This window comes from Carcharhinus amblyrhynchos, chromosome 10 (genome assembly GCF_965287045.1).
Source record: "Carcharhinus amblyrhynchos chromosome 10, sCarAmb.v2.hapA, whole genome shotgun sequence".
Classification (NCBI taxonomy): domain Eukaryota; kingdom Metazoa; phylum Chordata; class Chondrichthyes; order Carcharhiniformes; family Carcharhinidae; genus Carcharhinus; species Carcharhinus amblyrhynchos.
Window position 1 is genome coordinate 105131408 of NC_137333.1, and position 26159 is coordinate 105157566.

The 26159-nt window shown below is 50.8% G+C and overlaps 1 protein-coding gene across 1 annotated transcript in view; it reads right to left on the reverse strand.

Moving 5' to 3' along the window:
* Nucleotides 1–1794: 1794 nt before the first annotated feature.
* Nucleotides 1795–26159, reverse strand: part of stard10 (StAR related lipid transfer domain containing 10) — a 61274-nt gene continuing 36909 nt past the window's right edge. The window contains exons 3-6 of the mRNA XM_080198002.1: nucleotides 16656–16759; nucleotides 12139–12256; nucleotides 8095–8147; nucleotides 1795–2084 (exon numbers count right to left, since the gene is read on the reverse strand). Of these exons, the coding sequence (XP_080054128.1) occupies nucleotides 1857–2084; nucleotides 8095–8147; nucleotides 12139–12256; nucleotides 16656–16759 (503 nt within the window). The 3' untranslated portion in view covers nucleotides 1795–1856. The remainder of the gene's footprint in view (nucleotides 2085–8094; nucleotides 8148–12138; nucleotides 12257–16655; nucleotides 16760–26159) is intronic.

Sequence of the window (26159 nt, forward strand, 5' to 3'; positions counted from 1 at the left end):
TGGTTAAACCCCATCTGGGGGCAATGGTGTTTGGGTCAGGACCTCCGGAACTCGGAGAAGGAGACTCACTAAGGAAATTTGGCATGTCCGCTGCGACTCTCACCAACTTTTACAGATGCCCCATAGAAAGCATTCTTTCTGGTTGTATCACAGCTCGGTCTGGGCTCCTGCTCTGCCCAAGACCGCAAGGAACTACAAAATGTTGTGAATGTAGCCCAATCCATCACACAAACCAGCCTCCCATCCACTGACTCTCTCTACACTTCCTGCCACCTCAGCAAAGCAGCCAACATAATTAAGGACCCCCCACATCCCGGACATTCTCTCTTCCACCGAGAAAACGAAACAAAAGTCTGAGGTCCCGTACCAACCGACTCAAGAACAGCTTCTTCCCTGCTGCTGTCAGACTTTTGAATGGACCTACCTCACATTGAGCTGATCTTTCTCTACACCCCTAGCTATGACTGTGACACTACATTCTGCACAGTCTCCTTTCCTTCTCTATGAACGGTATGCGCGCAAGAAACAATACTTTTCACTGTATGTTAATACATGTAACAATAATAAATCAAATCAAATAAAATACGCGGCTAAAAGAGTTAAAACAAGGGGACTGGCCTTATAGTCGAAGATTGTATTCCCTTGAGTTTACAATGTTGAGGGGTGATCTGATTAAGGCATTTAAAATTGTGAAGGAATTTGATGGGGTCAAGAGAGAGAAACTATTTCCTCCGGTAGGGAAGGGTGTGGTGCCACACGCCAAGAGTGAAGGCGGGATGGTGGAGGGGGGAAGGGGCTGGGTGGAGCTGGGGGGGACGGGGGCGGGGGTGTCAGGAATTACATCTTCACTCGGAGGGGGACTGGAAAGCCTAAAGTGTCTCTCATCCCCACCTCCCCTACCCAGCAGTTGAGGCTGGAGGGACAATCGAAAATGTAACAAAACTCAGATTCGCAGAATTGTTATGGGGCAGAAGGAGACCATTAGACCACGAGGCATAGGAGCAGAATTAGGCCACTCGGCCCATCGAGTCTGCTCTGCCATTCAATCATGGCTGATATTTAGCTTTCTGATAGACAGGGGGAATTAAGGGTTATGGGGAGAAAGCGGGAAAGTGGAACTGATCCACTTCAGATCAGCCATGATCTTATTGAATGGCGGGGCAGGCTCGAAGGGCTAGATGGCCTACTCCTGCTCCTATTTCTTATGTTCTTATATTATTCTCATCCCCATTCTCCTGCCCTTTTCCCCATATCCCCTGATCCCCTTATTAATCAGGAACCTATCTATCTCTGTCTTAAAGACACTCAATGACCCGGCCTCCACAGCCTTCTGCGGCAAACAGTTCCACAGATTCCCCACTCTCTGGCTGAAGAAATTCCTCCTCATCTCTGTTTTAAAGGGTCGTCTCTTTAGCCTGAGATTGCGGCCTTTTTTCCTACTAGTGGAAACATCCTCTCTGCGTCCATTCAGTGTCCGGACCAACTCTCCAAAGGGGTGATTCAGTAAGTGCCCTTTCCCCCACCATCTCTGCATAACCCCACGCAAAGATTTACATAATCCAACTCACTGATGAAGGGACAAAGCCTTTGGGGAACTACGGCGTCTCGGAGGGGATTGGAGGGAATGGCCTCTTCCCAATCCCAGTGCTAAAGTCATAAAGAATCGGATCACAGTGGGATAGCAAAGCCAGGATGGGAGTTTAGACGTATCGATCCTGTCTTTCCCTCCTGCTCCCAACAATCCTGCCTCCCCCACCCTCCCCACCTCCCGCCCACGGGATATAGACAATCTCATTGAAATAAAGCTGTGATTTATTTGGAATTTGGCCTGTGCCGGGACGGGAGGCCTTGCCCCTTCAGTTCACACTGTCTTCATCACTAGCTTCTCCTTTCTCATCCTTGGCCTCAAGGATTCCACTCTCGTCGATGTTTTCCAGCGAGTCAGCGTGTTGTATGGAGAGTTCGGAGAGCTGGATGTTGAGCAGGGTGCTCTGCTCCGGGTGAAGCCAGGGTTTGTAGGCTGGATTGTGTTTCTGTTTCCATTCGGGATACTTAAGACAAGCTTTGTACATCTTCTTCATCGCCTTGTGAAAGAAAGGAGATCATTTCACTGGGGTTACGACAAGGAGAGAGAGTGGAGACAGATGGCGATGGTTTATAGCTCAGTGTGCCCATTAACACGAAGCTCAGAGCCCCAGGGACCGCGATAGAGAAACAAACTCCTTCCAAGTAAATAATCCACAATCATTAACACCCTCCCACACCCCCATGTACACTCTCCCCTATCACTGACTCTCCCCCCACTCCCCCTCCCACACCCCCATGTACACCCTCCCCTATCACTGACTCTCCCCCCATTCCCCCTCCCACACCCCCATGTACACTCTCCCCTATCACTGACTCTACCCCCCATTCCCCCTCCCACACCCCCATGTACACTCTCCCCTATCACTGACTCTCCCCCCCCCATTCCCCCTCCCACACCCCCATGTACACTCTCCCCTATCACTGACTCTACCCCCCATTCCCCCTCCCACACCCCCATGTACACTTTCCCCTATCACTGACTCTACCCCCCCATTCCCCCTCCCACACCCCCATGTACACTCTCCCCTATCACTGACTCTACCCCCCCCATTTCCCCCTCCCACACCCCCATGTACACTCTCCCTATCACTGACTCTACCCCCCCATTCCCCCTCCCACACCCCCATGTACACTCTCCCCTATCACTGACTCTCCCCCCATTCCCCCTCCCACACCCCCATGTACACTCTCCCCTATCACTGACTCTCCCCCCATTCCCCCTCCCACACCCCCATGTACACTCTCTCCCCTATCACTGACTCTCCCCCCATTCCCCCTCCCACACCCCCATGTACACTCTCCCCTATCACTGACTCTACCCCCCCCATTCCCCCTCCCACACCCCCATGTACACTCTCCCCTATCACTGACTCTACCCCCCATTCCCCCTCCCACACCCCCATGTACACTCTCCCCTATCACTGACTCTACCCCCCCCCATTCCCCCTCCCACACCCCCATGCACACTCTCCCCTATCACTGACTCTCCCCCCCATTCCCCCTCCCACACCCCCATGTACACTCTCTCCTATCACTGACTCTACCCCCCATTCCCCCTCCCACATCCCCATGTACACTCTCTCCTATCACTGACTCTACCCCCCATTCCCCCTCCCACACCCCCATGTACACTCTCCCCTATCACTGACTCTACCCCCCCATTCCCCCTCCCACACCCCCATGTACACTCTCCCCTATCACTGACTCTATTTTGCCATTAAAACCCAGTAGAGATTCCTCTCTCACTCATTCCCACTATTCCAGTCTGACTTTCTGCCCAACTTCAACCTGTTCCTGACCCCTATAGATGTTTAGAGTTGATTTATTAGTCACCAGTGGGGCTTACACTTAACACTGCAATGAAGTTACTGTGAAATTCCCCTGGTTGCCACACTCCAGTTCCTGTTCGGGTTACACTGAGGGAGAAATTAGCACGGCCAGTGCCCCTAACCAGCACATCTCTGGACTCTGGGAGGAAACCGGATCACCCGGAGGAAACCCACGCAGACACGGGGAGAACGTGCAGCCTCCACACAGAGAGCGACCCACACCGGTAATCGAAGCCGGGTCCCTGGCGCTGTGAGGCGGCAGCGCTAACCCACTGTGCCAGCCTGCTGCCCACTTTGCTATGGTTCCAGTATTTCTAACTGCCTGCCAACAAACACCTCTAACTTCCACACTGGCGGAGCGGTGAGGACGTATTAAACGCCGTCAGAAGTGAGGCCCCCCACCCCCATTCAGAGCAGCCCGTATTTACCATTTATATAGATGATCTGGAGGAGGGAACCAAGTGTAGGGTGTCGAAATTTGCTGATGACACCAAGATTGGAGGAACGGCAAATTGTGCGGAGGGTGTGGAGAGTCTGCAGAAGGATCTAGATAGGCTGGGCGAATGGGCCAGGAAATGGCAAATGGAATTTAATGTTGGCAAGTGTGAGGTGGTCCACTTTGGTAGGAAGAATGGTAGGAAGGACTATTACTTACGTGGCGAAAAACTGCAGCAGGCGACGGTGCAGAGGGACCTCGGGCTCGAAGGGCCAGATGGCCTACTCCTGCTCCTATTTCTTATGTTCTTATGTTCTTATGTGACGGGGCAGGCGATTGTCAAAGCGAACGTGTCCTCTGTCCCACTGAAAAGGATGTGGTGAAGAAAGGCACTCACCCCATCCCAGCCAGAGAGAGTTAACTGAGAACTGCGGGTCAGCCAGTGAGTCAGAGACAGGGACGAACAGATAACACAGGCTGTTTAAACAACGCAGACAGTGTTTACAGATCGTTGCCCAGTCCAAATATTTGTGCATTTTTGCACACGTTCGGGGGTGTGGGTGTCGCTGGCTTGACCAGCATTTATTGCCCATCCCTAACTGCCCCTTGTGGATTTGACCACGCCAGGTTTAAGTCCAACCGATTTATTTGATAGTAAACCCACTAGCTTTCCAGGCTCCCCTCTTCCTCAGGTGAATGGAGAGTTCACCCGACGAAGAGGGAAACCTCGCAAGCTTGTGAGTTTACTATCAGATAAATCGTTTGGAGTTTAACCTGGTGTGGTCAGACTTCTTACTGTGTTTACCCCAGTCCAACGCCGGCATCTCCACATCACACCTTGCGGTTTTGCCATTGGAGCTGTGGATAGTGACGGTAGAGGCTCCCACAATCTTTCCTGAATGTGTTCAAGAGGACACAGCACTTGGGGGCGAACGGGATCAAAGGTTATGGGGGGGAAGCAGGATTAGGCTGCTGAGTTGGATGATCAGCCATGATGGTGATGAATGGTGGAGCAGGCTCGAAGGGCCAAATGGCCTCCTCCTGCTCCTGCCTTCAATGTTTCGACGTTACCATCACCTGGCTGCCCAGGGGGTCTCTCCCGCGTCCACCACCTGCCGCTGGCATGTGTGGGAAGGACTTGCAGGTTGACGCTCAACAAGTTTGATCTCGTCGTGAACCCACCTTCCTTGGCACAACCCGGCAGTGCCAACCTCCTCGTGTCTGCGTGGGTTTCCTCCGGGCGCTCCAGTTTCCTCCCACAGTCCAAAGATGAGCGGGTTAGGTTGATTGGCCATGCCAGGAAGTTGCCCCTTAGTGTCGTGGGATTAGTGGGTATAATGTGGAGGGATATGGGGGTAGGGCCTGGGTGGGATTGTGTTTGGTGCAGACTTGATGGGCCGAAGGGCCTCTTTCTGCACTGTAGGGTTCTATGAACCCTGTGCCAACGCCACACCTTATGTGTGGTGGGAGGGCCGGCCCGATTATAGAAAGGATATTATTAAACTAGAAAGTGTGCAGAAAAGATGCTACCGGGACTTGATGGATTGAGTTATAAGGAGAGGTGGATAGACTGGGATTTTTTTCTCTGGAGCGTGGGAGGCTGAGGGGTGACCTTATAGAGGTCTATAAAATAATGAGGGGCACAGATCAGCTAGATAGTCAATATCTTTTCCCAAAGGTAGGGGAGTCTAAAACTAGGGGGCGTAGGTTTAAGGTGAGAGGGGAGAGATACAAAAGAATCCAGAGGGACAATGTTTTTCACCCAGAGGGTGGTGAGTGTCTGGAACGAGCTGCCAGAGGCAGTAGTAGAGGCGGGTACAATTTTGTCTTTTAAAAAGCATTTAGACAGTTACATGGGTAAGATGGGTATAGAGGGATATGGGCCAAATGCGGGCAATTGGGACTAGCTTAGGGGTTTTAAAGAAAAAGAACAGCATGGACAAGTTGGGCCGAAGGGCCTGTTTCCATGATGTAAACCTCTATGACTCTAAGTGAAGGGGGTGGGTGCCCGCATTAATGCCATGGTCAGGATGAGAACATGGGGGAAGATGGAGAATTGCCCCGATAGTTCCGTGGTAGGGAGGCCACACCAATGCTCATGGGGGGTGGGATCCTCCACATCGATGTGGGGGGGGGGCAGGGTGAAGTATATTTCAGGTACAGATTGGAATGCCCAAAGCTGGCGTCCCAGTCTCCATGGTGCCAGCCTCACCAGCTCCACCAGCCTGGCCAGAGTGACAGCGCAAACTGAGTGCCAGAAATGTGGTCTGAAACCTCGGCAATGCATCTGGAGAGAAACATGCTGGTTTCGGCGCTAGATTCCGGCACTCCGGCAAATTTTGGGAAAATTCCACCCTTCGTTCCAATTCCGGCCTTTTTCTCATCCCTGGTTTCTATCGCTCTACCGTTGGCAGCCGTGTCTCCTGGGCCCTCAGCTGTGGAATTCTCTCCCTAAAACTCTTAACTTTTCCATCCCCCCCACTAAGATGCTCCTTAGAACCCACTCCACCGACCTGCTGCTCATTTACACTCTTTCACATGTGGCTCAGAGTCAAATATTCATTAATAACTTCCCTGGGAAGAACACTGGGATGTGAAAGGTGCTATATAAATGCTGCTTGTCGTTACACTGTACAAATATGTTTGCCAAACCAATCCCACTCAATTACAGCGGATATGATTGGCAGAGAGATTACCCATGGTGGCACAGTGGTTAGCACTGCTGTCTCACAGCACCATGGACCCGGGTTCGATTCCCAGCTTGGGTCACTGTCTGTGTGGAGTCTGCACGTTCTCCCCGTGTCTGCGTGGGTTTCCCCCGGGTCCTCCGGTTTCCTCCCACAGTCCAGTGATGTGTAGGTGAGGTGGACTGGCCATGCTAAATTGCCCCTTAGTGGCCTGAGATGTGTAGGTTAGTGGGGGTTAGCCAGGATAAACACACGGGGATAGGGAGGAGGGGAGGTGCCTAGGCGAGATGCTCTTTCAGAGATTTAGTTGCAGACTCGATGGGCCGAATAGCCTCTTCCTGCGCTGTGGGGATTCAGTGGAATATTGGTCTCACGTCTGCGGCCACTCAGTGTTCTGTGCATGTACTTACTCTGCCAGTCCTCTAGGTGGCACTCCAGCTGGAGTCACATTATGGTCATCGGTCACCTGGCATGTCCATCCATCCGTCCAGACCAGCCGTCCCCACAGATCTGGCAGATCCTACACTCTCCAGGGAAACCATTATGGCACAAGAGGAGGCCATTCAGCCCATCAAGTTCATGCTGCCTGTCAGAAGATTAATCCAGTCAGCCCCATTCTCCCCCCACCCTCAGCCTTTCATAGGACAACCCCCTTATCTATTAATCGAGTGAAGTTTCAGTGGACCACCTCCAGTGCAAGTTTATCCAAAATATCCAGTCATTTGGTCACAGAGTCCTTCATCGATCAGAGGCCATTCGCAGTAATCCAGTCCGTCCCACGCCCCCCCCTCCCCACCCCACACCCCCCCGCTCTATCCCTGTCACTCTGCCGCTTTATTTTCCACGAGATCCCATCCAATTTCCTTCTGAAATCATTCATCCCCCCCTCGTGGGCAGCGAGTTCCAGCTCATTCCCACTCGCTGTGTACAAACACTCTAAAGTTTATTTATTAGCCACGAGTAAGGCTTACCTTAACACTGCAATGAAGTTACTGTGAAAATCCATGAGTCGCCACACTGAGAGGGAATTTAGCACGGCCAACGCACCCTAACCAGCACGTCTCTCTCGGACTGTGGGAGGAAACCGGAGCACCCGGAGGAAAACCCACCCAGACACGGGGAGAATGTGCAAACGCCACACATGATGTGGAGTTGCTGGTGTTGGACTGGGGTAGGCGCAGTTAAGTAATGGTGTTGTCAGATTACTTACTGTGCAGACTGCACACAGACGGTGACCCAAGCCAGGAATCGAACCTGGGACCACCGCGTCGCCCCAAACATTTGGGGATTTTTCATCCCAGTTTCGAACAGGGGACCTTTTATGTCTGAAGCGAATGTGATAACCGCCACACGACAGAGACACGGCACCGTCACATTCCCCCTCGTACCTAACGCCCCAAACCTTAAATCTACTCCCGCCCCCCCCCCCAGCCCCCCGAGCCCCCGCACCATCAGCCAATGGGGACTGTTTCTTTCCCAGCCTTAGCTGGACCTGCCCTAACCAGACGGACAACACCCCCGCTCCCCCTCTGCCGACATTAAACATCATCCTCACCTTGGGAGCCAGGAGCTGCCATGACTGGTTCACCACCCACTTTGGTAACGAACCTGAAAACAGGGGGAAAAGGACAGTTATTCACCTGGATTCCAACAAAGATCCTTTCCAGCACAGCCCATAAACAACAAGGAGATTAGCAGGGTAAATACATGAGGTTGCGGAGATAGAGCCAGGGTGGGATTGTTGCTGGTGCAGGCTCAATGGGCTGAATGGCCTTCTCCTGCATTGTAGGGATTCTATGGTTTCTCCATGCATGTTATACTCTGTGGTGAGTTATTCACTAATAGCCTAGAAAGTTTTTATCTGAACTCAATTTTTTCATAGCGACAACAGATGATACTGCACCGCTCTCTCTGAGCAACTAGACATGGACTATCAGCACCCTCACCCTATCCCCCTGAGGGACCCGCAGCTGAAACTGCCCATTCGCTCTCTCCCAAACCGTTAGCACCCCAGGGAAATCTCTTTCTGAATCGATAAACACTAAATGCTTCCAGCGTCACTCTCTCAAGAGAGAGAAAGCTCATTCCACTGCTCGATCACTCTGTCACTGCAACAATGATTCACAAATATCCACTCTCTCAATAACCTGCATTGGACACAGCTCTGAGAAGGTTCCCCAGGCTGATTCCTGGGGCGAAGGGGGTTATCTTCTGAGAAAAGGTTGAGCAGGTTGAGTGCAGACTTGTTGGAGTTTAGAAGAATGAGAGGGGATCTTATTGAAATATAAGATTCTGAGGGGGCTTCACAGGGTGGATACTGAGAGGATGTTTCCCCCTCGTAGGGGAATCTAGAATTAGGGGGCACTGTTTAAAAAAATGAGGGGTCTCCCATTAAGATGGATATGGGGAGGAATTTCTTCTCTTAGAGGGTGGTTAGTGTTTGGAATTCTCTCCCCCCAGAGAGCAGTGGGGACTGCGGGTCACTGAATATATTCAAGGCCGCATTAGACAGAGTTTTGATTTGATTTGATTTATTATTGTCACATGTATTAACATACAGTGAAAAGTATTGTTTCTTGCACACTGTACAGACAAAGCATACTGTTCATAGAGAAGAAAAGGAGAGAGTACAGAAGGTAGTGTCACAGTCACAGCAAGGGTGTAGAGAAAGATCAACTTTATGCAAGGAAAGTCCATTCAAAAGTCTGACAGCAGCAGGGAAGAAGCTGTTCTTGAGTCGGTCGGTACGTGACCTCAGACTTTTGTATCTTTTTCCCGAAGGAAGAAGGTGGAAGAGAGAATGTCCGGGGTGTGGGGGGTCCTTAATTATTCTGGCTGCTTTTCCGAGACAGCGGGAAGTGTAGACAGAGTCAATGGATGGGAGGCTGGTTTGAGTGATGGACTGGGCTTTGTTCATGACATTCTGTAGTTCCTTGCAGTCTTGGGCAGAGCAGGAGCCCAGACCAAGCTGTGATACAACCAGAAAGAATGCTTTCTATGGGGCATCTGTAAAAGTTGGTGAGAGTCGTAGCGGACATTCCAAATTTCCTTAATCTTCTGAGAAAGTAGAGGCATTGGTGGGGCTTTCTTAACTATACAGAAAGTAGTTGAGGCCAAAACATTGTCTGATTTCAAGAAGAAATTAAATATCGCTCTTGGGGCTAAAGGGATGGAGGGATATGGGGGGGGGGCCATGGGGGGATCAGGATATTGAATTTGATGATCAGACATGATCCAAATGAATGGTGGGGCAGGCTGGAAGGGCCAAATGGCCTCTTCCTGCTTCGAGTTTCTATGTTTACCAGTGGAACAGGAGGAGTTGTCAGCACCGAACTCTTTGATATCCCACAGCCCAGTCAAGCCTCTTTACTGCAAACCACCTTCCTCAACCACCTTCCCATGCCCCTGCCACCCTCGCCAACGAGGCAGGCTCACAGATCTCTCTGCTATCAACAACCAGACGATCCAATCAGCTGCCTCCCTTCCACTCCCCCACCGGGTCAAACCTTAATCTCCCCCCCCACACCCCCTGTGCTCACTGACCCACACTGCCCCCCCATTCCCCCCACCCCCTGTGCTCGCTGACCCACACTGCCCCCCGCTCCCCCCCACCCCCTGTGCTCACTGCCCCACACTGCCCCCCCATTCCCCTGACCCCACTGTGCTCACTGACCCACACTGCCCCCCCATTCCCCTGACCCCACTGTGCTCACTGACCCACACTGCCCCCCCCACTCCCCCCCCACCCCCTGTGCTCACTGACCCACACTGCCCCCCCATTCCCCCCCACCCCCTGTGCTCACTGACCCACACTGCCCCCCCCCATTCCCCCCCACCCCCTGTGCTCACTGACCCACACTGCCCCCCCATTCCCCCCCACCCCCTGTGCTCACTGACCCACACTGCCCCCCCATTCCCCCCACCCCCTGTGCTCACTGACCCACACTGCCCCCCCATTCCCCCCCACCCCCTGTGCTCACTGACCCACACTGCCCCCCCATTCCCCCCCACCCCCTGTGCTCACTGACCCACACTGCCCCCCCATTCCCCCCACCCCCTGTGCTCACTGACCCACACTGCCCCCCCATTCCCCCCCACCCCCTGTGCTCACTGACCCACACTGCCCCCCCACTCCCCCCACCCCCTGTGCTCACTGACCCACACTGCCCCCCCACTCCCCCCACCCCCTGTGCTCACTGACCCACACTGCCCCCCCGCTCCCCCCCACCCCCTGTGCTCACTGACCCACACTGCCCCCCCATTCCCCCCCCACCCCCTGTGCTCACTGACCCACACTGCCCCCCCATTCCCCCCACCCCCTGTGCTCACTGACCCACACTGCCCCCCCACCCCCTGTGCTCACTGACCCACACTGCCCCCCCATTCCCCCCACCCCCTGTGCTCACTGACCCACACTGCCCCCCCATTCCCCCCACCCCCTGTGCTCACTGACCCACACTGCCCCCCCACCCCCTGTGCTCACTGACCCACACTGCCCCCCCATTCCCCCCCACCCCCTGTGCTCACTGACCCACACTGCCCCCCCATTCCCCCCCACCCCCTGTGCTCACTGACCCACACTGCCCCCCCATTCCCCCCCACCCCCTGTGCTCACTGACCCACACTGCCCCCCCATTCCCCCCCACCCCCTGTGCTCACTGACCCACACTGCCCCCCCATTCCCCCCCACCCCCTGTGCTCACTGACCCACACTGACCCCCCGTCTTGATTTTAAAGTTCTCATCCTTATTTTCCCAATCTCAGGGAATCTCCTCCAGCCCCACAGCCCCCTGAAATCTCTGCCCTCCTCCGATTCCAGCCTCTTGAGCATTCCCGATTTAAATTGCAGCGCTCTCGGTGGCCGTACCTTCAGCTGTCTGGGCCCTGAGCTCTGGGATTCTCTCCCTAAACCTCCCCATTCTCTATCTCTCTCCCCTTCACTAAGACCCTGCTTAAAGACCCCCCAGCTCTGTGACCGAGCCCTTGGTCCCCTGACCCAATGAGTAGCTCGATGGCCAATTCTATTCGAGAAACATTCTTCTGAATTTCCTGGGGATGAAGTTACACAAGAACATAAGAAATAGGAGCAGGAGTAGGCCATCTAGCCCTTCGAGCCTGCCCCGCCATTCAATAAAATCGTGGCTGATCTGAAGTGGATCAGTTCCACTTTCCCGCTTTCTCCCCATAACCCTTAATTCCCCTGTCTATCAGAAACCTATCTACCCGTGACTTAAATATATTCAGCGAGGTAGCCTCCACCACTTCGATGGGCAGAGAATTCCAGAGATTCACCACCCTTTGAGTGAAGAAGTTCCTCCTCAACTCTGATCTAAACTGCTCCCCCCCCCCCCTTATCTTGAGGCTGTGCCCTCTAGCCCTGCTATCCTTTCTAATCGGGAAGAATCTCTCTACCTCTACCCTATCCATCCCCTTCATTATCTTATACGTCTCTATGAGATCCCCCCTCATCCTTCTAAACTCCAACGAGTACAGACCCAGTCTATTCAGCCTCTCTTCACAGTCCAACTCCCTCATCTCCGGTATTTGCGATGTAAATATTCCCCAGGGAAGGAGGACTGGTCCTGGGGACCTTGCTTACCTTTCGGGTCCACCTGTGCCAAATACGTGAGGGTGCACCTGTTTTCGCCGTTAGTTTCGACCAGGTATCCCGTCTGGATTGATACAGCCCGAACCCGCTCCTTCCTGGGAGGATATTTCTGAGGAGAAGGAGCAAGAAAAGAAACCAGTGTCACTCGCTCAGAATCTAACAGCACAGGATAAGGCCATTTGGCCCTTTGTAACTGTGCTGGTTCTTGGACAGAGCCATGGCTGCTACTAAATTAGTTCCATTCCCCCTCTTTACCCACAGCCCTACAGTTCCGTTGTGTTTCCATCTGCTTCCCCCGAACCCTCACATCCCACATCACAGTTAGCCAGCCGCCTCAGATTCCTCATCTCTCTTTTTATTTATTTGTGGGACCCGAGTGTCACTGGCTGGGCCAGCAACTATTTCCCATCCCTAGTTACCCAAAGGCAGTTGAGAGTCACTGTGGCTCTCCGCATGTAGGCCAGGCCAGGTAAGGATGGCAGATTTAAGAACATAAGAACATAAGAAATAGGAGCAGGAGTAGGCCATCTAGCCCTTCGAGCCTGCCCCGCCATTCAATAAGATCATGGCTGATCTGTCGTGGCTCAGTTCCACTTTCCCGCCCTCTCCCCATAACCCTTAATCCCCTCTCTTATCAAGAACCCATCAACCTGCTTCTTAAATATATTTAGTGAGGCAGCCTCCACCACTTCAACGGGCAGAGAATTCCAGAGATTCACCACCCTTTGAGTGAAGAAGTTCCTCCTCAACTCCGTTCTAAACCGCCCCCCCCCCTTTATCTTGAGGCTGTGCCCCCTAGTCCTACTGTCTTTTTTGAGCGGGAAGAGTCTCTCCACCTCTATCCTATCCATCCCATTCATCATCTTATACGTCTCAATGAGATCTCCTCTCATTCTTCTAAACTCTAACGAGTGCAAGCCCAGTTTATTCAGCCTCTCCTCATAGCTCAATCCCCTCAACTCCGGTATCAGCCTAGTAAACCTCCTCTGCACTCCTTCCAAGGCCAAAATATCTTTGCGCAGGTGCGGCGCCCAAAAATGCACACAGTACTCCAGTTGCGGCCTCACCAATGCCCTATACAGCTGCAGCAAGACCTCCCTACTTTTATATTCAATCCCCCTCGCGATGAAGGCCAGCATCCCATTCGCCTTCCTGACCACCTGTTGCACCTGCAAGCTGGGTTTTTGCGACTCATGCACAAGGACCCCGAGGTCCCTCTGCACCGTCGCCTGCTGCAGTTTTTCGCCCCGTAAGTAATAGTCCTTCCTACCATTCTTCCTACCAAAGTGGACCACCTCACACTTGCCAACATTAAATTCCATTTGCCATTTCCTGGCCCATTCGCCCAGCCTATCTAGATCCTTCTGCAGACTCTCCACACCCTCCGCACAATTTGCCGTTCCCCCAATCTTGGTGTCATCAGCAAATTTCGACACTCTACACTCGGTTCCCTCCTCTAGATCATCTATATAAATGGTAAATAGCTGAGGCCCCAGCACCGACCCCTGGGGCACCCCACTAGTCACCATCCGCCAATCCGAATAGCACCCGTTGACCCCCACTCTCTGCCTCCTATTTGACAACCAATCCTCTATCCACGCTAACACCCTACCCCCAACTCCATGTCCCTCGACCTTCTGCAATAACCTCTTGTGAGGTACTTTGTCAAACGCCTTCTGAAAATCCAGAAAGACCACATCCACCGGCTCTCCTCTATCCACCGCCCTAGACACATCCTCATAGAACTCCAGTAAATTTGTCAGACACGACTTCCCTTTAATGAAACCATGCTGCGTCCGATCTATCAAGCAATTCCCTTCAAGATGCCTCGCAATTTCCTCCTTAATGATGGATTCTAACATTTTACCTACCACGGACGTTAAACTAACCGGCCTATAATTCCCCGCCTTTTGCCTGGCACCCTTCTTAAACAACGGCGTAACATTAGCCGTTTTCCAATCTTCCGGCACTTCCCCGGAATCCAGCGACGTTTGGAAAATAACCACCAAGGCATCCACTATCACCTCCGCCATTTCTTTCAGAACCCTCGGATGCATTCCATCCGGTCCTGGGGACTTGTCCATAATCAGCCCCTCCAGTCTGTCGAGCACCGCCTCTCTAGTAACAGTAATGTCATTAAGACTCTCCAGTCCTACCACCTTTCCATCGCTAACACCCGGCAAATTATTCACGTCCTCCTCCGTGAAGACAGAAACAAAAAAGTTATTCAATACCTTAGCCATATCCCCATCCCCTACCACTAGGTCCCCTTTCTCATCCTCTAAAGGACCAACATTCACCCTAGCCAGCCTCTTCCTTTTTATATATTTATAAAAACTCTTGCTATCTTTTTTTATATTAAGCGCTAGCCCAGCTTCATAGTTTCTCCTACCCTTCTTTATCAACTTCTTTGTCAATCTTTGTTGACATTTAAACCTCTCCCAATCCTCTTCTCGCCCACTACTCTTAGCTACTTTAAATTCCTCCGCTTTTAGTTTAACACTTTCCTTCACCTCCTTCGTTATCCACGGCTTATTACCTCTCCTCCTACTATCTTTTTTGACCATCGGAATAAATTTCCGTTGAGCACCAAGAAAGATCTCCTTAAAGATCCTCCACTGCTCCTCAACAGACCCTCCCTCCAACGCGCTCTCCCAGTCCACATTCGCCAATTCTTCTCTCATCTTACCGTACTCCCCTCTATTTAAACAAAGGACGCGTGTCCGGGAACCCACTTTCTCCTCCTCCATCTGCACCAGAAACTCCACCATACAATGATCACTCTCCCCAAGAGGATCCTTCACCACAAGGTCCCTAATTCTACCCGCTTCATTACATAACACCAGATCCAAGATAGCTCGCTCCCTCGTCGGCTCCAACACACACTGTTCGAGGAAACTATCCCGGCAGCATTCCAAGAACTCTTCCTCGAGCCCCCCACGTCCAACATGGGTCGACCAATCAATATGCAGATTGAAATCCCCCATAACTACGGCCGTCCCATTCCTGCACGCCGCACTTATTTGCACGTTAACAGCCCGCCCCACCTCCAGATCATTATTCGGTGGCCTATAGACGACACCCACCAGCGTCTTCCTCCCTTTGCTGTTCCTAATCTCCACCCACAACGATTTCCTTCCATAAAGGGATATTAGTGAACCAGATGGGTTTTTTACAACAATCGACAATGGTTTAAGAACATAAGAAATAGGAGCAGGAGTAGGCCATCTAGCCCTTTGAGCCTGCCCCGCCATTCAATAAGATCATGGCTGATCTGAAGTGGATCAGTTCCACTTTCCCACTTTCTCCCCGTAATCCTTAATTCCCCTGTCTATCAGAAATCTATCTACCCGTGACTTAAATATATTTAGCGAGGCAGCCTCCACCACTTCGATGGGCAGAGAATTCCAGAGATTCACCACCCTTTGAGTGAAGAAGTTCCTCCTCAACTCCGATCTAAACTGCACCTCCCACTTATCTTGAGGCTGTGTCCTCTAGTCCTGCTGTCCTTTCTAAGCAGGAAGAATCTCTCTACCTCTACCCTTTCCATCCCCTTTATTATCTTGTAAGTCTCTATAAGATCCCCCCTCATCCTTCTAAACTCCAACGAGTACAGACCCAGTCTATTTCATGGTCATCAGTTGATGTTTTATTCCAGATTTTTTTTTTATTGAATTCAAATTCCACCATCTGCCGTGGACGGGATTCGAACCCGGGTCCCCAGAACATTAGCCAGGTTAATAGTCTAGGGATAATACCACTAGGCCATCACCTCCCCTACTCCCTGCTCCTCTATTGTAGGGATTGCCTTCAATCTGTGTCCCTCTGGTTACCCACCTTCCTGCTACGGGAAACACTTTCTCCTTATTTACTCCATCGAAACCCTTCAGAATTCGCACAGCCTCTCTCATCCTCTCCTGAACCTCTCTAAGGAGAACAATCCCAGCTTCTCCCCAAAACTCAACTGCCCTCATCCCTCAGAACCTTCCAGTAAATCTCCTCTGCACCCTCTCCAAATCCTTCTCAATGCACAAGTTGCACTGTTCGATTAGCTGTTACATTTTCTTAGAACAATCATAGAAGAATCATAGAATCCCTACAGTGCAGAAAGAGGCCATTCGGCCCACTGAGCCTGCACCGACCGCAATCCCAACCATATCCTATCCCCATATCCCCATGTATTTATCCCGCTAATGGCTCCAACATACACATCCCAGGACACTAAGGGGCAATTTGGCATGGCCAATCCACCTAACCTGCATATTTTTGGACTGCGGGAGGAAACTGGAGCAAACCCACACAGACATGGGGAGAATGTGCAAACTCCACACAGACAGTGACCCGAGCCGGGAATCGAATCTGGTTCCCTGGTGCTGTGAAAGATTTGTGACAACGCAAAGTGTCACAAGCTGCATAGGAAACATCGTACTCCCAAAACTCAACCCCCCAGACCCCCACCAGCCTCCCCCCCCCAGGTCAGAGTGAAGATCCTGGGATTGTGAACTCACCGAGTGTTTGACAGAGTAGTTCATGATGATGTAATCGTTCCCCATGGGTAACCAGGACCTCAGAGTGACAACATCCCGGTTTTTTAAGGGCTTCGGGCATCTCCCTGATTGAGAAAGAAATAAAATAATCACAAAGCCAATGGGAATACAGGGAAAAATACACAAAGAGAAAGTAAAATGTTTACAGACAGTGTGGAGAAACAATTTTTGATTCTTTCACTGGATGTGGCTATCGCTGGCTGGCCAGCATTTATTGCTCGTCTGTAATTACCCTTGAGAAGGTGGCGGTGAGCTGCCTTCTTGAACCGTTGCAGTCCATGTTGTGTAGGTACACCCACAGTGCTGTTAGGGAGGGAGTTCCAGGATTTTGACCCAGTGATGGAACGGCCGAAATATTTCCAACTCCAGATGATGAGTGACTTGGAGGGGAACCTCCAGATGGGGGTGTTCCCCGTGTATCTGCTGCCCTTGTCCTTCTAGATGGTAGAGGCTGTGGGTTTGGGAGGTGCTGCCTAAGGATCCATGCTGAGTTCCTGCAGCGCACCTTGTACACACGGCTGCTACTGAGTGTTGGTGGTGGAGGGAGTGGGTGTTTGTGGATGGGGTGTCAATCCAGCGGGGCTGCTTTGTCCTAGATGGTATTGAGCTTCTTGAGTGTTGTTGGAGCTGCCCCCATCCAGACAAGCAGGGGGTATTCCATCACACTCCTGACTTGTGCCTTGTAGAGGGTAGCAGGTCGTAGAGTGACCCAGGAAGGATTTTGTTTTTGCCCAGTAAATTTGAACAATGAGGAAACCTGGGACACTGCATGTGTAACATCTCCTATCTAGTCCTAGCAGGACTAGAGGACACAGCCTCAAGATAAGGGGGGGGGGGGTGCAGTTTAGATCAGAGTTGAGGAGGGTGGTGAATCTCTGGAATTCTCTGCCCGTTGAAGTGGTGGAGGCTGCCTCGCTAAATATATTTAAGTCACGGGTAGATAGGTTTTTGACAGACAAGGGAATTAAGGGTTATGGGGAGAAAGCGGGAATGTGGAACTGATCCACTTCAGATCAGCCATGATCTTATTGAATGGCGGGGCAGGCTCGAAGGGCTAGATGGCCGACTCCTGCTCCTATTTCTTATGTTCTTATGTTTTTGTTTTTGCCCAGTAAATTTGAACGATGAGGAAACCTGGGACACTGCACGTGTAACATCTCCTATCCTCCCCCCTCCTCTAACCTGAAAAAAAGACTTGGTGTGAGAGCAGGTAAGCTCTTTCGCTTCTTAGTGAGGGAAGTTAGCAGGGATGGCAGGGCAGGCTGTGCGATGTTCCTCCTGTGGGATGTTTGAGGTGAGGGACACCATTAGTGTCCCAGCGGAGTACACCTGCAGGAAGTGCCCCCAGTTCCAGCTCCTTGAGGACTGTGTTAGGGAACTGGAGCTGGAACTGGATGAACTCAGGATCATTCGGGAGGCAGAGACGGTTATAGATAAAAGCTACAGGGAGGTAGTTACCCCTAGAAATGGGGATACTTGGGTGACTTTTAGAAGGGGTAACGGGAGCAGTCAGTGCAGTGATCCCCAATGGCTGTTCTCCTGAATAACAAGTGTACTGTTTTAGATACTGTTGTGGTGGGGGGTTGGAGGGGGGGAGGGGTGGGGGGGGGGAACGGGACTTACAAGGGGTAAGCCATGGGGTACGGGTCTCTGGCACAGAGTCTGCCCCTGTTACTCAGAAGGGAAGGGGGGAGAGGGGTAAAGCATTAGTCACTGGGGACTCCACAGTTAGGGGGACAGATAGGAGGTTCTGTGGGAATGAGGGAGACTCACGGTTGGTGTGTTGCCTCCCAGGTGGCAGAGTCCGTGATGTCTCGGATCGTGTTTTCAGGATCCTTAAGGGAGAAGGGGACCAGCCCCATGTCGTGGTCCATAAAGGCACCAACGACATAGGCAGGAAAAGGGATGGGGATGGAAGGCAGAAATTCAGGGAGTTAGGGTGGAAACTTAGAGCCAGAACAAACAGAGTTATTACCTCTGATTTGTTACCCGTGCCACGTGTTAGCGAGGAGAGGAACAGGGAGAGAGAGCAGTTGAACACATGGCTACAGGGACGGTGCAGAAGGGAGGGATTCAGATACCTGGATTATTGGGGGTCATTCTGGGGTAGGTGGGACCTCTATAAACACCTAAATCAGAGAGGTACCAATATCGTGGTGGGGAGATTTGCTAATGCTCTTCGGGAGGGTTTAAACTAATTCAGCAAGGGGATGGGAACCTGAATTGTAGCTCCAGTGTACAGGAGGTTGAGAGTAGTGAGGTCAAGAGTAAGGTTTCAAGTTCGCAGGAGTGTACCGGCAGGTAGGAAGGAGGTTTGAAGTGTGTCTACTTCAAAGCCAGGACCATCCAGAATAAGGTGGGTGAACTTGCAGTGTGGGTACCTGGGACTTCGATGTTGTGGCCATTTCGGAGACATGGATAGAGCAGGGACAGGAATGGTTGTTGCAGGTTCTGGGGTTTAGATGTTTCAGTTAGAGCAGGGAAGGTGGTAAAAGAGGGGGAGGCGTAGCATTGTTAGTCAAGGACAGTATTGCGGTGGCAGAAAGGACGTTTGATGTGGACCTGTCTATTGAGGTAGTATGGGCTGAGATTAGAAACAGGAAAGGAGGTCACCCTGCTGGGAGTATTTTATAGGCCTCCAAAAAGTTCCAGAGATGTAGAGGAAAGGTTTGCAAAGATGATTCTGGATAGGAGCGAAAGTAACAGGGTAGTTGTTATAGGGGACTTTAACTTTACAAATATTGATTGGAAAAGCTATAATTTGAGTACGTTAGAGGGGTCAGTTTTTGTCCAATGTGTGCAGGAAGGTTTCCTGACACAGTATGTAAATAGGCCAACAAAATGCAAAGCCACTTTGGATTTGGTACTGGGTAATGAACCAGACCAGGTGTTAGACTTGGAGGTAGGTGAGCACTTTGGTGATAGTGACCACATTTCGGTTACGTTTACATTAGCAATGGAAAGGGATAGGTATATACCACAGGGCAAGAGTTATAGCTGGGGGAAAGGTAATTAGGCAAGATTTAGGATGCAGAGGGTGTAGAAGGAAACTGCAGGGGATGGGCATAATTGAAACGTGGAGCTTGTTCAAGGAACAGCTACTGCGAGTCCTTGAGAAATATGTACCTGTCAGGCAGGGAGGAAGTGGTCGAGCGAGGGAACCGTGGTTTACTAAGGAAGTTGAATCTCTGGTGAAGAGGAAGAAGGGGACTTATGTAAAGATGAGACATGAAAGTTCCGTTAGGGCACTGGAGAGTTACAAGTTAGCCAGGAAGGAACTAAAGGGAGAGTTAAGAAGAGCCAGGAGGGGACATGAGAAGTCTTTGGCAGGTAGGATCAAGGAAAACCCTCAAGCTTTCTATAGGTATGTCAGGAATAAAAGAATGACTAGGGTAAGATTAGGGCCAATCAGGGACAGTAGTGGGAAGTTGTGCGTGGAGTCAGAAGAGATAAACGAGGTGCTAAATGAATATTTTTCATCAGTATTCAGACAGGAAAAGGTCAGTGTTATCGAGGAGAATACTGAGATACAGGCTTTTAGACTAGACGGGATTGAGGTACATAAGGAGGAGGTGTTAGCAATTCTGGAGGTATGAAAATAGATAAGTCCCCTGGGCCGGATGGGATTTACCCTAGGATTCTCTGGGAGGCCAGGGAGGAGATTGCAGAGCCTCTGGCTTTGATCTTTAGGATGTCATTGTCTACAGGAGTAGTGCCGGAAGACTGGAGGATAGCAAATGTTGTCCCCTTGTTCAGGAAGGGGAGTACAGACCATCCTGGGAATTATAGACCGGTGAGCCTTACTTCTGTTATGAGCAAAGTTTTGGAAAGGATTATAAGGGATAAGATTTATAATCATCTAGAAAGGAATAATTTGATTAGGGATAGTCAACACGGTTTTGTGAAGAGTAGGTAGTGCCTCACAAACCTTATTGAGTTCTTTGAGAAGGTGACCAAAGAGATGGATAGGGTAAAGCAGTTGATGTGGTATATATGGATTTCAGTAAAGCGTTTGATAAGGTTCCCCATGGTAGGCTATTGCAGAAGATACAGAGGCATGGGATTGAGGGTGATTTAGCAGTTTGGATCAGGAATTGGGTAGCTGATAGAAGACAGAGGGTGGTGGTTGATGGGAAATGTTCACCCTGGAGTTCAGTTACTAGTGGTGTACCTCAGGGATCTGTTTTAGGGCCACTGCTGTTTGTCATTTTTATAAGTGACCTGGATGAGGGTGTAGAAGGATGGATTAGTAAATTTGCGGATGACAGTAAAGTCAGTGGCGTTGTGGACAGTGCGGAAGGATGTTGCAGGTTACAGAGGGACATAGATAAGCTGCAGAGCTGGGCTGAGAGGTGGCAAATGGAGTTTAATGCGGAAAAGTGTAAAGTGATTCACTTTGGAAGGAGTAACAGGAACATTGAGCTAATGGTAAGATACTTGGTAGTGTGGATGAGCAGAGAGGTCTCCGTGTCCATGGGCATAGATCCCTGAAAGTTGCACCCAGTCTGATAGGGTTGTTAAGAAGGCGTACGGTGTGTTAGCTTTTATTGGTAGAGGGATTGAGTTTTGGAGCCATGAGGTCATGTTGCAGCTGTACAAAATTTTGGTCATTGCATTATAGGAAGGATGTGGAAGCATTGGAAAGGGTGCAGAGGAGATTTACCAGGATGTTGCCTGGTATGGTGGGAAGGTCTTATGAGGAAAGGCTGAGGGACTTGAGGTTATTTTCATTAGAGAGAAGAAGGTTAAGAGGTGACTTAATAAATGCATATAAGATGATCAGAGGATTAGATAGGGTGGACAGCGAGAGCATTTTTCCTGGGATGGAGATGGCTAACACAAGGGGACATAGCTTTAAATTGAGGGGTGATAGATATTGGATGGATGTCAGAGGTAGGTTCTTTACTCAGAGAGTAGTAAGGGTGTGGAATGCCCTGCCTGCAGCAGTAGTGGACTCGCCAACTTTAAGGGCATTCAAATGGTCATTGGATAAACATATGGATGATATTGGGATAGTGTAGGTTAGATGGGCTTTAGATTGGTTTCACAGGTTGGTGCAACATTGAGGTCCGAAGGGCCTGTACTACGCGGTTATGTTCTATGTTCTGTGGTGGGCAGGCTTTAGTGAATCAAGAGGTGAGTTACTAGCCGCAGGATTCCTAACCTCTGACCTGCTGTTGTAGCCACTGTGTGAACGTGGTGAGTGCAGTTGAGTTTCTGGTGAATGGGACCCCCAGGATGTTGGTAGTGGGGGATTCAGCGATGCCATCAGATTTTAAGGGGCGAGGGTTAGATCCTCTCTTGTTGGGGATGGTCATTGCCTGATATTTGTGTGGTGTGAATGTTACTCACCACAGCCCAAGCCCGGGTATTGTCCAGATCTGGCTGCATTTGGACACGGGCTGCTTCAGCTAAAGGGGAGAAAGCTGGCAGGGCTTTGGGGGGGGGGAGGGAGGGAGGGAGGGAGAGAATTTGAAATGTTTTTGAAAGGGTGCGGAGGCAGTGACGGGATAAAGGGCCTGAATCCATGATGTGAAATCACCAAAAACACCAGCGGAAATTCATCGTCCGCGTACAACACCGGCACCGGACAGGAATCCGTGTCCACCCAGCTGCTGGCAGCTTCAAACATCTCCCCTTCTCTCAGTCTCAGAGGAGGCGACAGAGATAAACAATTCAATCCCTCCACTCTTCCCACAGCCTCTCCATCAGGAATGTCCATCCCTACCTGCATTCACCATCCTCCCACACAGCCTGACACTTCCTGTGACCAGAAAAACCCCCCACATCCGCAACCCCCCCCCACATTCCCCACACACCCCGACTGGCCTTTCCACCTGCCCCATTCCCAACTCCCAGTCTCCAATACTGACCCCCCCACCAGACCACCCATTCCCCCCAGTTCCCAATACCGACCCCTCCCACACAACCCCACGGTAGACTACCCACTCCCCCCCACAGTCTCCATTCCAATATTGACCCCCCCCCAAGACCACCCACTCCCCCCAGTTCCCAATACCGACCCCTCCCACACAACCCCACGGTAGACTACCCACTCCCCCCTCCCAAGTCTCCACTCCAATATTGTCCTCCAGCTGACCACCCACTCCCCCTTTCTCTAATAATGACTCCCCCTGTACCCTCACCGCCCCCCCCCCATACACACACAGGTGCCCCCCCACCCCTTCTCCAATACTAATTCCCCACCCCCTCCCTGCCAGTGCCCCCGCTCTCTAATACTAACCAGGTTATCTCTGTCATGTATTCAGTATTTGAAATTAGTTTTTAGGCTGTGGGTGTCAGAGGCACTTGTGGAGTTTACTGCTCGCTCCTAGCTGCTCTGAGACGAGGGTGGGACTGCGAGCTGGATAATACCGGAAGATTATGAAGTGTCAGAGCTTATTGAAGTTATATCCAGGCACAGACCGGGAATGGGAGCAATGTTTCCCTGAAAGGACATTTATGAACCAATCACATTCTTTGCAACAGTCTGAAAGTTTCATGTTCACTTCATCCCAATCCTTCTCTCAGCTTTTTTATAAACTGGACCCAATAGGATTTTAACTCTGGATTCAGGGTTTCTGATACACAAAACAGCTCGCCACACCGACACCTCAAACACCCACTCCCCCCACCACCTGCACACAGCCACAGTCTGCTGGTGCAGCAGGTGGTCAGGAAGGCGAATGGGATGCTGGCCTTTATAGCGAGGGGGATAGAATATAAAAGCAGGGAGGTCTTGCTGCAGCTGTATAGGGCATTGGTGAGGCCGCAGCTGGAGTACTGTGTGCAGTTTTGGTCGCCGCACTTGCGCAAGGATATTTTGGCCTTGGAGGGAGTGCAGAGGAGGTTCACTAGGCTGATACCGGAGTTGAGGGGGTTGAGCTATGAGGAGAGGCTGAATAAACTGGGTCTGTACTCGGAGTTTAAAAGGATGAGGGGGGATCTTAGAGACGTATAAGATAATGAAGGGATGGATAGGGTAGAGGTAGAGAGATTCTTCCCACTCAAAGGACAGCAGGACTACGAGGAGAGACTGAATAGACGGGGTCTGTACTCGTTGGAGTTTAGAAGGATGAGGGGGGATCTTATAGAGACATATAAGATAATGAAGGGAACGGATAGGGTAGAGGTGGAGAGACTCTACCCGCTCAGAAAGGATCGTAGGACTGGGGGGCACAGCCTCAAGATAAAGGGGAGGCGGTTTAGAACGGAGTTGAGGAGGAACTTCTTCACTCAAAGGGTGGTGAATCTCTGGAATTCTCTGCCCGTTGAAGTGGTGGAGGCTGCCTCGCTAAATATATTTAAGTCACGGGTAGATAGGTTTCTGATAGACAGGGGAATTAAGAGTTATGGGGAGAGTGCGGGAATGTGGAACTGATCCACTTCAGATCAGCCATGATCTTATTGAATGGTGGGGCAGGCTCAAAGGGCTAGATGGCCTCCTCCTGCTCCTATTTCTTATGTTCTTATGTGTTTACCACCTACAAGATGCACAGCAGCGACTCACCAAGGCTCCTTAAACAGCACCTTCCAAACTCACTAACACTTCCATCTAGAAGGACAAGGGCAGCAGATACCTGGGCACAGACCCACCTGGAAGTTCTCTCCAAGTCAGTCAACATCCTGACTTGGAAATATATCGGCCGTTCCTTCACTGTCGCTGGGTCAAAATCCTGGAACTCCCTCCCTAACAGCGCTGTGGGTGTACCTACATCTCATGGACTGCAGTGGCTGAAGGAGGCAGCTCACCACCACCTTCTCAAGGGGCAATTAGAGGTGGGTAATAACTGCTGACCTAATCAGCGATTTCCACATCCATGAACAAGTAGAATTATTTCATGACCATACTCGTCATTTATCCTTCGGATGTTGAGCCTTTGCTGGTGGTGAGCTTGGAGGCAGGAACGGATTTTAATTCCAGGGAATGATGGCATTCCTGAACCCATGATGTGGAGATGCCGGTGTTGGACTGGGGTAAGAACAGTAAGAAGTCTCACAACACCAGGTTAAAATCCAACAGGTTTATTTGGTAGCAAAAGCCACTAGCTTTCAGAGCGCTGCTCCTTCATCAGGTTATCGGGATTTCAGTTCACAAACAGGGCATATAAAAACACAAACTCAATTTACAAAATAATGGTTGGAATGCGAGTCTTTACAGGTAATCAAGTCTTAAAGGTAGAGACAATGTGAGTGGAGAGAGGGTTAAACACAGGTTAAAGAGATGTGTATTGTTCCAGCCAGGACAGTTAGTGAGATTTTGCAAACCCAGGTAAGTCGTGTGGGTGTTACAGATAGTGTGACATGAACCCAAGATCCCGGTTGAGGCCATCCTCATGTGTGCGGAACTTGGCTATCAGTCTCTGCTCAGCGGCTCTGCGCTGTTGTGTGTTGTGAAGGCCGCCTTGGAGAACGCTTACCCGAAGATCAGAGGCCAAATGCCCGTGACCGCTAAAATGTTCACCAACAGGAAGAGAACACTCTTGCCTGGTGATTGTCGAGCAGTGTTCATTCATCCATTGTTGTAACATCTGCATGGTCTCCCCAATGTACCATACCTCGGGACATCCTTTCCTGCAGCGTATCAGATAGACAATGTTGGCCGAGTTGCAAGAGTATGTACCGTGTACCTGGTGGATGGTGTTCTCACGTGAGATGATGGCATCCGTGTCCCTGGTGGGTCTGATGGTGGGATGGAACTTGTTGATATCAGCATATAGTTGTTTCAGTGATTGTTCACCATGAATCCAAAGGAAGAAAATGTCATCGATGTATCTAGTGTATAGCATCAGTTGAAGATCCTGTGTGGTGAAGAAATCTTGTTCGAACCTGTGCATGAAGATGTTGACATATTGAGGTGTGAATTTGGTCCCCATGGCTGTTCTGTGTGTCTGGATGAAGAACTGGTTGTTGAAGGTGAAGACATTGTGGTCCAGGATGAAGTGGATGAATTGTAAAATTGCATCTGGAGATTGGCAGTTGTCCGCGTTGAGCGCTGAGGCAGTTGCAGCAATGCCATCGTCATGGGGGATGTTGGTGTAGAGTGCCGAGATATCCATTGTGACGAAGAGTGTCCCTGGTTCAACTGCTCCATGTGTGCTGAGTTTCTGTAGGAAGTCTATAGTGTTGTGATGAATGAACACCACTTGACAACCACCAGGTTAGAGAGTTCTCTTCCTGTTGGGGAATACTTCAGCGGTCTCTGATCTTCGGGTAAGCATTCTCCAAGGCGGCCTTCACGACATATTACAGCGCAGAGTCGCTGAGCACAGACTGATAGCCAAGTTCCACACACATGAGGACGGCCTCAACCGGGATCTTGAGTTCATGTCACACTATCTGTAACCCCTCCGACTTGCCTGAACTTGCAGCATCTCACTAACTGTCCTGCCTGGAGACAATACACATCTCTTTAACCTGTGCTTAACCCTCTCTCCACTCACATTGTCTGTACCTTTAAGACTT